This window comes from Propithecus coquereli, unplaced genomic scaffold (assembly GCF_000956105.1).
Source record: "Propithecus coquereli isolate 6110/MARCELLA unplaced genomic scaffold, Pcoq_1.0 Scaffold388, whole genome shotgun sequence".
In the NCBI taxonomy this organism is placed as follows: Eukaryota; Metazoa; Chordata; class Mammalia; order Primates; family Indriidae; genus Propithecus; species Propithecus coquereli.
Genome location: NW_012149596.1, coordinates 2,216,337 through 2,226,732, shown reverse-complemented (window position 1 = coordinate 2,226,732; position 10,396 = coordinate 2,216,337). Strand labels below are relative to the sequence as shown.

The following is a 10,396-nucleotide window of genomic DNA, read 5'->3' as shown; positions in this document are numbered from 1 at the left end:
TGAGCCCAGGAGTTTGAGGTTGCTGTGAGCTAGGCTGACACCACGGCACTCTAGCCCGGGCAACACAGTGAGACTCTGTCTCAAAAAAAAAAAAAGGTCTTGTTATGTTGTCCAGGCTGGTCTCAAACTCTTGGCCTCAAGTGATCCTCCCATCTTGGCCTCCCAAAGTGCTGGGATTATAGGCATGAGCCACTGTGCCCAGCCATGGTGTTGATGGTGTTGTATTTTTTTTCTTGTAAAAATATGTTATCTACTCCTAACTAAATGTGTGGGCCCTCAAGGCAAGGCCAACAGAGGAGCAACACATGGGTTCAGTTTACATATTTATTATAGAAATCCCCTTCCAGTGTGGGTAGTGTCTTGGGCCCAGATCCATTGGTACAAAAAGAAAAGTTTAACACCAGGTAAGGGGGGTAGGGGAGCCCCCAGCTCCAGAAAGTCACAGACAGGTATCATAGAAAACACAGCTTGTGTAGATTGGTTTAAAAAGTGGTAAATGGAAGGAAAGCCAAGGAAGATGTGACATGGCCTGTGGCCCGTGGCCAGACATCACCTGAGGATTTTACTGGCATCTACCAGATGCCAGGTTCAACCTCCGCAGCATCCCAGGACACAACACACCCAATGGCTCTGCCCTTTGCCCCTACTGTGGGACCTCCTGATTGGGGATGGTCAGGGCAGAGGCCATGGGCACAGACGGGGATGGGCTCCTTCAGGCACCCCACCCAGACTGCAATCCTTCCAAATGTGGGCAGAGAGCCCTCCTTCCCCAGAACTTCCCTGGTAGGGGTGGCAGGGAGTTCTGTTCACACTGGAGTCTCCTGGCTGCCCCAAATAGGGCCCTGAGACCCTACATGGTCCATTTGGCAGGGGGTGGTTCTGAATAGAACAGGCTGGGCATGGGAACAGGAATGAACCCAACCAGGACAAGGTCACAGTTTCCCTTTTATAAAATGTGTAGTGTTGGGGGAAGACAGCAAATACCTAAATCACAACTGTAAACAGAAATGGAGGAAGGGGCTTGGAGTCCCCATGACATCATCCCCCTCTTTTAAGCTGGCTGAGGCCCCCCAGTCCCCAGCACAGTGTGAGAGGAGAAGCAGGGTGTCAGACAACTTCCTGGGCCCACAGGGAGCCAAGGGGCCTTGGAAGATCAGTTTGGCGCCCACCCAGGACTGAGAGCAACCACACCCCAGGGCTCAGCGAGGTCAGCTGTATGCTCCCCAGACTAGAGTCATGCCCATGCCAACAAGGGGCATATCAGAAGGGGTCAGACCAGTGTCCCCGGGGTCTGGGGGTCAGAACTGGAGGACTGCTCCCCCTCGAGCGTCAGGTCACTTAAACGAGCGCTCAGCTCCTGGGGGTACAGGAAGTCCGCGTAGTATCTTTAGAAGGGGTAGCAGGAATCCGGAGGACAGGGCAGGGAAGACAGAGAAGAGAGGAAAAGACAGACAAGACACAGAAAGAGAAAGGAAAAGAGGCTCGTTAAAGAGGTGGAGGCAGGCACAGGACAGCACCCTCAGGCTCCCAAGCATGGGGCATGGAGAAAAGAGGAAGACAAAGGCAAGGGGCACAAGATGTCCCTTCTTCCTGGCACCCTGCCTTCAAGGCTCATTCTCAGCTGACATGCACTGGTTGCTAAATTATTAAAATTCTTCTAGTGCTTGGTAAAGAACTGCTGCTACCAGTGCCCAAGAGCCCCCTCCACCAAGAACCCCTGGACTAACGCAGGTCATGCACGGTACAGTGACCCTGTGCCAGTGCTGCAGCTAGTTTCCTTGTGGTCCAATTCATTAGCTCTCTTGACTAGCTGCTCCCTGGCCTGGATATCTTCACCATCTGCCTCGAGACCTCTACCCATCAGTAAAAGCACCCCCCATACCTGCCGGAGACAGGGGGCGCCGTGAAACTCCTCGAGTGTGGGAGCGGCGCCTGGCTGGGGGCCCCGTAGAGCGCCTGGCCCACCTCATAGCAGCGGGTATGGAGGAAGGGTGGGTGTGGTGGGCCCATGTGGGGGGGCACAGGCCGGCGCTGGGGCCCCGCGGCCAGTCCGGAGTTCCGGATGTACCAGTCCCGCAGCCCCTCCAGGGCAAGGTTCTTGTGGCCACTGCGTTCGCCAGTCGGGGGGATACGGGTGGGTGGGGGCATCCACAGCAGAGGGTTTGGATGCACCTCTGGACCCTCGGCGGCCTCTGGGGGCAGGCCACAGGGCTTGGTACGGGTGGCACGGGTGTGGGGGTCCTTGCTGCGGAGGAGGGGGCTGCTGCCGTCAGCTGCATACACAGGTGGTGGGCCGGGGAGCATGGCGAGGAGCCCATCCCGGCGGGAAAGGGGTCCTGGGACCTCAGCTGCAGGCAGCAGCTCCCCCCAGCCTGCCCCACCGCCACCGCGGGGCAGGCCCCGGTCCAGGGAATAGTCCAAGAGGAAGTCCCCACACACAGGTGGGAGCCGGGGGGCTCCTCGGGAGGCAGGGGCAGCTGAGCTAGGCCTGGCGGCCCGGGGAGGGTCTGGGGGGCCAGCTGTGCGGGAAGAGAAGGCAGGGGTTGGCTGGGGGCGCTCATACAGCACCTCACTGCTCTTGCAGACCGGTGGGCCGGCAGCAGGGGGAGCCAGAGGGGCAGGCGGGGAGCCGGCTCCCCCACCACCTGCCCGGTCCACTAGCAGGGCCTCTGAGCTGTTGCTGCGTCGGGTGCGAGCTGCGAAGAGGGAGGCCCGATCGGAGGCAGGGTCCACCCGGGGGAAGCCCATCTGGGAATCCTGGCTGCCGGACCACTGGCGAGAATGGAGGCCTTCGGGTCTGGGCACAGAGATGGCATAATGGGAATAGGGCCAGAAAAATTACGCAGATGGCCTGAGTCCCCTCCCTATCCCCATCTCTTTCTGAGCCTTCACTTTCACATCTCCAAAACGGGCCCAGGATTAGAAGTTGTGTGTATAAAGTATTAGGTAGTGGCACGTAAAGGGCAGCCGGGGTTCTCTCGCTGAAGACTGGGGGCACAGGGGTTGCAAATGTATGGGGGGCTGGGGCTGTTGGTTCCAAGGGAGACATAAATGTGCATAAGGCTGCAGAGGCACCTCAAGCAGAGGAGGGCCTGACGCCTGACCCCTCTTCCCCTGCTAAGGCCCTTCTCATGGCTCCCACTGCCTCCAGGATGACGTCCTGGTCCTCACCCCACCATGTGTATGAAGCACCCAACCTATCATTCCCACAGCCACCATTTACAGAATGCAAGTCCCACGAGGACAGAAACTTCGTTTTCTTAACAGCCTGGGAAAAGTAGGCACTTAGTGAAGCAGGACAGTATAGTGGTTAAAAGCATGAAGTCTAGAGTCAAACTTGCCTGGTTCAAGCTCCAGGATTTCAGTTCACTAACAAGTTACTTAACTTTTCTGTGCCTCAGTTTCCTCATCTATAAAATGGGAACAACAACAGCACCCACGTCATAGGGATCTTATGATGATTAAACTAGTGGATGCCATGTAAAGCACTGATTCCTACATACACAAAGAGTGCGATGCGCACCATCTGGGGGATGGATACGCTTGAAGCTCGGACTTGGAGGGGGGGGCAAGGGCAACATACGTAACCTAAACATCTATACTCCCATAATATGCTGAAATAAAAAAAAAAAAGCACTGATTCCTAGCAGGTGGTAGGCACCCAGTACATGTTAACCAGAACTTATTATGCCTCCGTCTTTCAAAGGGAGATATTATGCCCATTTCACAAACGAGACAAAGATTCAGAGAAGGGGAATGACTTGTTCAAAATGCACAGAAAAGCCCATACTCAAACTGTGGTGCTTCTGCCCCAAATCCCTACCCCACTCTTCTCCACCAAGACAACTTCTATTCACCATTCAAAGCCCAGCCCCTCATGTCCCACACCTTTTGATAATGCCTTCCTCAGCCCTCTAGTGAGAACTAACGGTTCCCTCCTCTGATTCTCAAACCCACCCTCAGATTCCCCTTACTTGCAGAGTTGGGGGCCAGCGCCCCGAGTGAGGACAGGGGTGGCAGGCACACTTCGCCCCTCAAAACTGGAGGCACTCCTGGGCAGCGAGCGTGTGGGGCTAGACAGAGATGGGCAGGCCCAGGTGGGAGCCCAGGTTAGAGACTGTACCCACCAGTGAGCCCTCCTGCCAACTCAGGCTCAGGATCCCCTTCCCGGCTCCTGGGGAAGGGAGGGAATGGGCTCATCCTCACCTGGTGGGGCTGGCCACAGAGTTCCGTCGGCTCTTCAGATCCCCATAAAGATCTGACGGGGGTGGTTTCCATGGGGTTCGCCGCTCAGGGCTCCCCCCAGATACTGCCCGAAGCTGGTCCCAGGCCTTGGGTGGTGAGGGGCGCTCCGCCAGAGAGAAGCAGCCACGGGGCTCCTCTGGGTAGAAGAGAGAAAGTGGGGCAGAATTCAATGAGAGTGGGCCCAGTGCGGGCAGGACAGGATGGGGGCAAAGCAAAGGGTAAGGGCTGGGGAGCAGGGAGGGCACAGGGCCAGGACACAGGCTGAGGAGGACCAAGGCAAAAAGGATAGGGAAGGGGCTGAGGAGGCAGGGCTGGGATGAGGCTGAGAAGATGGGGCTGCAGGAAATGGGGTATGACTAAGGCAGAGCTGAAGAAGTAGGGGAGGTGCTGAGTATCAAAGTACAGGCTGAGAGCACACAGGAGAGGGTGGGGGCAGGGGTGGAGATAGGAGTCCTCACCATTGTCATGGCTGGTCCCAGACTCTGAGAGGGAGCTGCTCTCCGAGTGCAGAACTACATCCTCTGCAAGGGAGAAGGGGAAAACGGGCCTCTCACTCTCAGGCCTGGGTGCCACCCCCTTGCACCACTGGATGGCTGCCTCCGCTTGGCCTGTCTTCTGGGCGGTCTCCTCCTCACCCTGCTCCCTTCCCAAGAATCTGCCTTTACCTGAGTCCAAGACCATCACGGCTTGGTTCCTGGCTTTCCTGGTGCCTATTTGTCAGTGCCTCACGGCCATTCCCCCAGCCAGATTATCGCGCGACTCTCCTTACTGGCTGGGTCCCTTAAGCTCTGCCAACCTCCCAGTCTTCATTGGCTGTTCACCCATCCCACCCCTGCCACATCCACTAGCCAGTGCACTCTCCCACTCTCACTGGGGGATGCTCACCTTGGCTGAGCTGAGTGAGGCGCATGCCCAGGCAGACTCCCTGCGTGGTGATCACTGCCCCCGTGGACAGCGGCAGTGGCTGGGGTGGCGGAAGCACTGGGAGGCCAAGGCGGGCTCGGACGTCCCCGAGCTGCTCCTCCAGTTCGTGCAGCCTCCGCAGTGCATCTGCCTGGACCTGGCGCCGGCGCCGGCGCTGCTCAGCGCTCAGCTCAGGGGCCAGGGCCAGGCGGCGGGCAGCTGCTGTGATCTGCTGCTGCACTGACACCTCGCGCTCTAGGGCGTCAAGAGCCAGCTCCTGTGGGGTCCACCCAAGAGGTGTGGGACAGGACCAAATGTTGGAAACGGCCAGACACAGGGACCAGGCAGTGGTGGGGAGGTAGGCCTGCTTTTCCTGAGGGCAGGCCTAACCACCTAGGGGTGGAGTTTATTCATCCTCTGGGGCCAGGGCCCATCTGGATTAGGGGCTGGGCCTATATATCTTCTTGAGGGCTGAAGCCTGTCCTGACAGAGTGAGGAAACAGCATCCTCCCTCAGAGCAGGAACCCACCCCCTCAAAGCCTTCCCTTCTCATCTTAGCCTCTCCCTCCCCTGGCCTCAACCTTCCCTCTCCCGTGTTTCCCTCCAGGCTCCTCCCCTGTACCTGTCCCCTCTCCCCACCATCTTGCTCCCCACGCCCATCTGCTTACCTCAGCGGGGCACAAGGAGTGGTGTGCTGGGTTGGGATGTGGTGGAGGGTAGGCACGGGCTGCAGGAGGCCGTCGGCGGACCAACTGGGGCCGTTCACCAGGCTCTAGCGGGCACTCAGGGGGCAGCTGGCCAGTTAGCTCCTGTAGGGGGCGGGGGTCAGAGACTACCAAGGGTTAGTTGGGGGATGGGGTAAAGCAGTGATGATCCCAGAAGCTACAGAAGTCCTACTCAGTAGCCCATGTACGATATTCTCTTCCTCCTCCCAATATCTTCACCAGGCAGGTGTGAAGTGTAGACTCTCAGTCCCTCAGTGGCCCAAACCCATGGGGCAGTGGCCGTGGGAGGCAGGGAGACCTGCTTTGGAATCCAGAATATTTAAGTTTTTATAAAGGCCATACAGTCTCCATACTGCATATTACATAAAACTCCCTTCCGGGTCTAGGGCTGCATGGTCTGAGCCACGTTATTATTTCTGGCAAACTGTGTGGACAGTCACACTAAGAGGGGTAAATCGAAACTATAAATCATCCCATGTCAGTTCAGGGCAGGTTGTGCTGCCAAATTTTGGAGATAACTTTTGTTTTTTGAGATTTTTGGATTTCAAATTGTTGATAGGGGATTGTGAGCCTGCATTACTGTATTTCATTGATTCTAAGACATCTAAGCTGAGCTTTGAGGACAGGGGGTGACAAGGAATCTACATCCCAGACAAATGGTTCAGCAATTGCTACCAAAGTCTGCCTATCTTGGGGCCCCAGCTCCTCACCCCCCACCTGAGACCCCTAGGGCCAGGCCCTCACCGCCTCCTGGAGACACACTTTGCGAAGCTCTTGAAGTTTCAGGCTCAGGGCCTCCTGCAGGGCTCGCTGCCGGTCAAGCAGCCCCCGCAGACGCTCTGACTTCACCTGGGGGGCAGCCTCTCCAAACAGGGCAGCTGGACACAGAGGGAGCAAAGATCAGTGAGACAGCCAGGCCACCCTGGAACAGCCACAGGGCCAGCACCAACCCTTCCCAAGTGGGCAGCTAGTGACTCAGAGCAGAGGAGGAGGCAGCAGGAGGGAGACCAGCCACCGACCTGGGGCACTGAAGGTAGGAGAGCTGATCAGCTGACCTTTGACTTCCATCCTGGTGCTGTCGAGAGGCTGTGGCTGATGGCTGGACAAGGTCTGGCAGTGACACATAGAAGCCATTAAGGAAGCACATCCCGTGACATCCCAACCCCCAGCCCTTCCCAGCTTCCCACGCTCCAGCTGGGAATAAAGGGTACCCTGGGCCCCTCCCACCTGCTGGACCTGCCTTCTCAGAATGTGTGTGGAAGTCTGGACCCCCGTGGCCCTGGTACCTTGGTTCCCTTCCCATTGAGTGGGAGGACAGCAAGTGGGGAGCTGGGCGGACTTACAACGCCTCCTCAGAGGCCCATGGGCCACAGCCAGGAGTCTTGCCTGGGGAGAAAGAATTAATGGTAACAGATTCAACGAACTGTAATAACAGTGGGAACTTATTAAGCACTTGGGTGCCCAGAACAGTTACCTACTATGCCACATTTAATCTTCACAACCACCCAGGAGTACTGTTACTCCCATTTTAGAGATGAGGAGAGGAAAGCACAGAGTAACTTACCCACAGCCAAGGACACTGCCCAGGCCCACCCCTCCGGTCCTACGCTCTCTGGGTAGAGCTGCCCCAACTCCACCAACTTCCTCCAAAGCTTCCCAGTCCCTCAGGCCTCAGGGCCCTTGCCCAGGCTGGGACTGCTCTTTGAAATGCTTTCTTCAACCTCTCACCACCCCAGCCTATGCTTCTCACTTATCATCCTGGGGCTCAAATGTCACTTCCAGAGGTGAGCTCCTGTCCTCTCACAATTGCCATCCAACAAGAGATTGTGCCTCCCCCGTACATCCATGCAGACAGGAAATGTTATCTGTCCCGTTTTCATCAATATCACCAGCACCTTGAACACTGCTGTACACACAAGTGCTCAATGAATGTAGGCTGGTTGAATGAATAAACGACTGAGTAAACGAATGACAAGGTGGCAAAGCCAGCGTTCAAGCCCAGATTGTCCCAACTCCATCCTGCGGCCCCGGCACAACGAGGAGAGTGCTCGTTTGACCCCAGGGTCCCTCCAGCCCCTCTCCCACCCCAGCCTGTCTGGAGACTAACATAGAGAAGTCACTCTGCCAGAATTTGTGAGAAGCAAAGTCCATAACTGCAGATAACAAACCACCTGCCTCCTGCCTCCTTCTCTGCCCCCAGACGGCCTGGCTGCCCATGGAGCCTGCCTTGGCTGGCCTCCAGCCCTGCCCTCGTCCCCTCCTCTGGAGTTTGCTCCCTCCCTCCCACATCCTGCTCAGTCCCCAGCTGGGCAGCCTGGTGACATCACCTCCTACCACCTGGGCTAACCTCAGTAGCAGGTGACTGGAAAGGCCTCTTGGGGCCATGAAGTTCCTATCCCTGAAATCCACGGTTTGTCATAACGTGGAAGCCTGGTGTGAGGAAGATCCAGACAACCAAGGAGGCATGGGATCAAGCCCCTTCCCCACCTACATATTGTGGGGTGTGGCTGAGCTGCCTATTAGGTGCCACCAGTTTTTTTCCATTCCTTCTATCTGCCTTACAAGGACTGTACCCCTCCCTTGAAGCAATGGCATCCTGTCCTCACCATCAGGGGGAGGAGTTAGCCCCTAAAGCCTTTGACAAATCCAGGCCCCAGTGTGTACTTTGCAGAGGCACTCACGAGCCCACCCATCTAAGGTCCGATGTTTCCCAGCATGGCAGGGTTTCCTCGACGTCCCAGTGCAGCCTCCTCTGCCCCTTGGCTCCTGGGGCTCCTACTTTCCCCGCCCCCATTTGGGTTTGGGGAACTCTTGCAGGGCTCCCTGGAAACTTCCTTCACACCAAAAAGAACCCAAATCCTCCCCTGACTGGCCCATTTGCCAGGATTGGTCCCACATCCCACACTGGGCTACCTCAATCCTTCCTTCTCTGGGAGCTCAGGGCATCATAGAAGTCAACACAGGGTCCATACAGGAACCCCGACTCTTTCCTGTCAGCTTGACCTCGGGAACATAGCTAGGGCATGAGTCATGGGGTTACTGGGCAGGCTAGACACAGGGTCAACGCCCCACACCCCCACGCCCAGTTCCCAAACCTCTGCCTCTGCTCACCTGCTCTCTACACATTTGCCTTGGGACCCGGGGCTGCCCTGTCCCTACCTAGAGGTGGTGAGAAGGGGATCCCAGCAACCCCTCCTCAATACACCCCCACCCAGTCCCAGGTCTCCCCACCGTGAACCCATGGCCCTGTCCTGTCCCCAGGATGGGTTGTGACAGGAGAGCTGCAGAAGGCACCCCCCATACCCAGAGGCAAGCCCAGCAGGTTTTTCAGGTCTGCCCTTCTGACACCACAGCTGAGAAAGAAATTCCTGGCTGTAATGACTGTTTACAACCACGATACCTCACCTGGGTGGCACCCCAACACTGTTAGAGGGGGGCCCCATTTCCACATCCCGCCATTACTGGAACAAATATAAACTCTCAATGTCTGGACTATCCCCTCCTCCCCTGGAACGCCCCTGCCCCACTTCTTCCACTCCAGTGAACAAATGGGGGGTAGGCAGGCAGGTGCCTGGGCAATGATTTCTCAATAGTCCAGTCTGGCCTTCCCTGGGGGTCTGGGCCCTGGGCTGTGGGAGGGCAGAGACTACAACTCCTGCAGGGGGGAACCAGAGGAGAGGAAGTTGGAGGGTGGAGTAGGGAAGGGGGGATTCATGCTTCTCTTTCCCCCATCCCTCCTTGTCCATTTCCAGCTAGGAATCAGCTTTGTGCCAGCAAAGGAAATTGGACATTTTGGCCTTCGCCCCTCTACTCAGGCCCTCCTTCCTTGCTATACCCTCCCTGCCCTGCCCCACATGGCCGACATACCTCTACCACAGACCTGGCTCCCTCCCAAAGGGAACATCAGTACACTCCACCCCAGCCCCCCAGTGCCCTCCTCCCCCATGCCCCTCGCCAATACCAGGCAGTGCTGGGGGCAGCCTCAGGTACCTCAGAAAAATAGTTGTCTCGACCAGGCCCTGGCTCCGGCTGGTAGTGGCAGTGAGCAGCAGTGGCAGATGCCTTGGCCACATCCCACTAGGTAATGGCCCAACCTACCTGGCCAGGAACTGGGCGGCCCACACCTTTTAACCCTTGCCTGCCTGCCACCAGGGCTAGGGCCACCCCGGGGGCAGTCTTGGGGCAAGGTGCCCTCAGGGTGCCCAGCATAGCCAAGAAGAGAGCCTGGAACTCCCTTCTCACCCCACAGACTTAGCAGAGAACTGGGGAGGAAGGGCTAAGAGTTGTGGGAGTAGCAGCTGCCCAAATTTCCAGAGGGTTAGACCCTGCCCCTGCAAGGGCATCACCCTAGAGCTGAAGGGAGGGGGATCTGGGGAGCCGTGAAGCATGCAGGAGGCAGAGGGTGTAAATCCAGTTTGTGTCTCTTGGCAGCCTATCACCTTCCTGAGGCCCCTACCCTTTCCTCTCAGGGCAAGGCCAGGTGGGAGAAAGTCTTAGGGCAATTCCCACCCTCGTTGAGGTAA

General features: G+C 57.2%; 1 protein-coding gene across 3 annotated transcripts; it reads right to left on the bottom strand.

Annotated features, from left to right (window-relative positions):
• Positions 1–353: 353 nt before the first annotated feature.
• CCDC120 (coiled-coil domain containing 120) lies at positions 354–9,924 on the bottom strand. 3 transcript variants are annotated; one of them, XM_012652316.1, is made up of 10 exons: positions 9,864–9,924; positions 7,160–7,259; positions 6,893–6,983; positions 6,618–6,751; positions 5,817–5,957; positions 5,131–5,425; positions 4,704–4,766; positions 4,207–4,381; positions 3,975–4,073; positions 354–2,797 (listed from the first exon to the last, which is right to left on the bottom strand). In XM_012652316.1, the coding sequence occupies exons 3-10, from the start codon at positions 6,939–6,941 to the stop codon at positions 1,861–1,863; spliced, it is 1,893 nt and encodes a 630-aa protein (XP_012507770.1). In that variant the 5' UTR covers positions 6,942–6,983; positions 7,160–7,259; positions 9,864–9,924; the 3' UTR covers positions 354–1,860. The 3 variants fall into 3 exon arrangements, with proteins under 3 accessions (XP_012507770.1, XP_012507771.1, XP_012507772.1); XM_012652317.1 differs by having other exon boundaries at positions 9,835–9,878; XM_012652318.1 differs by lacking the exon at positions 9,864–9,924 and having other exon boundaries at positions 354–1,385; positions 1,883–2,797; positions 7,160–7,216.
• Between the last annotated feature and the right edge of the window lie 472 nt (positions 9,925–10,396).

Excerpts from the sequence above, each read along its gene's own strand:
- CCDC120 (XM_012652318.1), bottom strand. The coding sequence starts at position 6,941 with ATGGAAGTCAAAGGTCAGCTGATCAGCTCTCCTACCTTCAGTGCCCCA. Across the intron at positions 4,382-4,703 it reads TGGGACCAGCCATGACAATG|AGGAGCCCCGTGGCTGCTTC; the intron begins GTGAGGACTCCT and ends TCTTCTACCCAG. Across the intron at positions 4,074-4,206 it reads TCTGTGGCCAGCCCCACCAG|CCCCACACGCTCGCTGCCCA; the intron begins GTGAGGATGAGC and ends ATCTCTGTCTAG.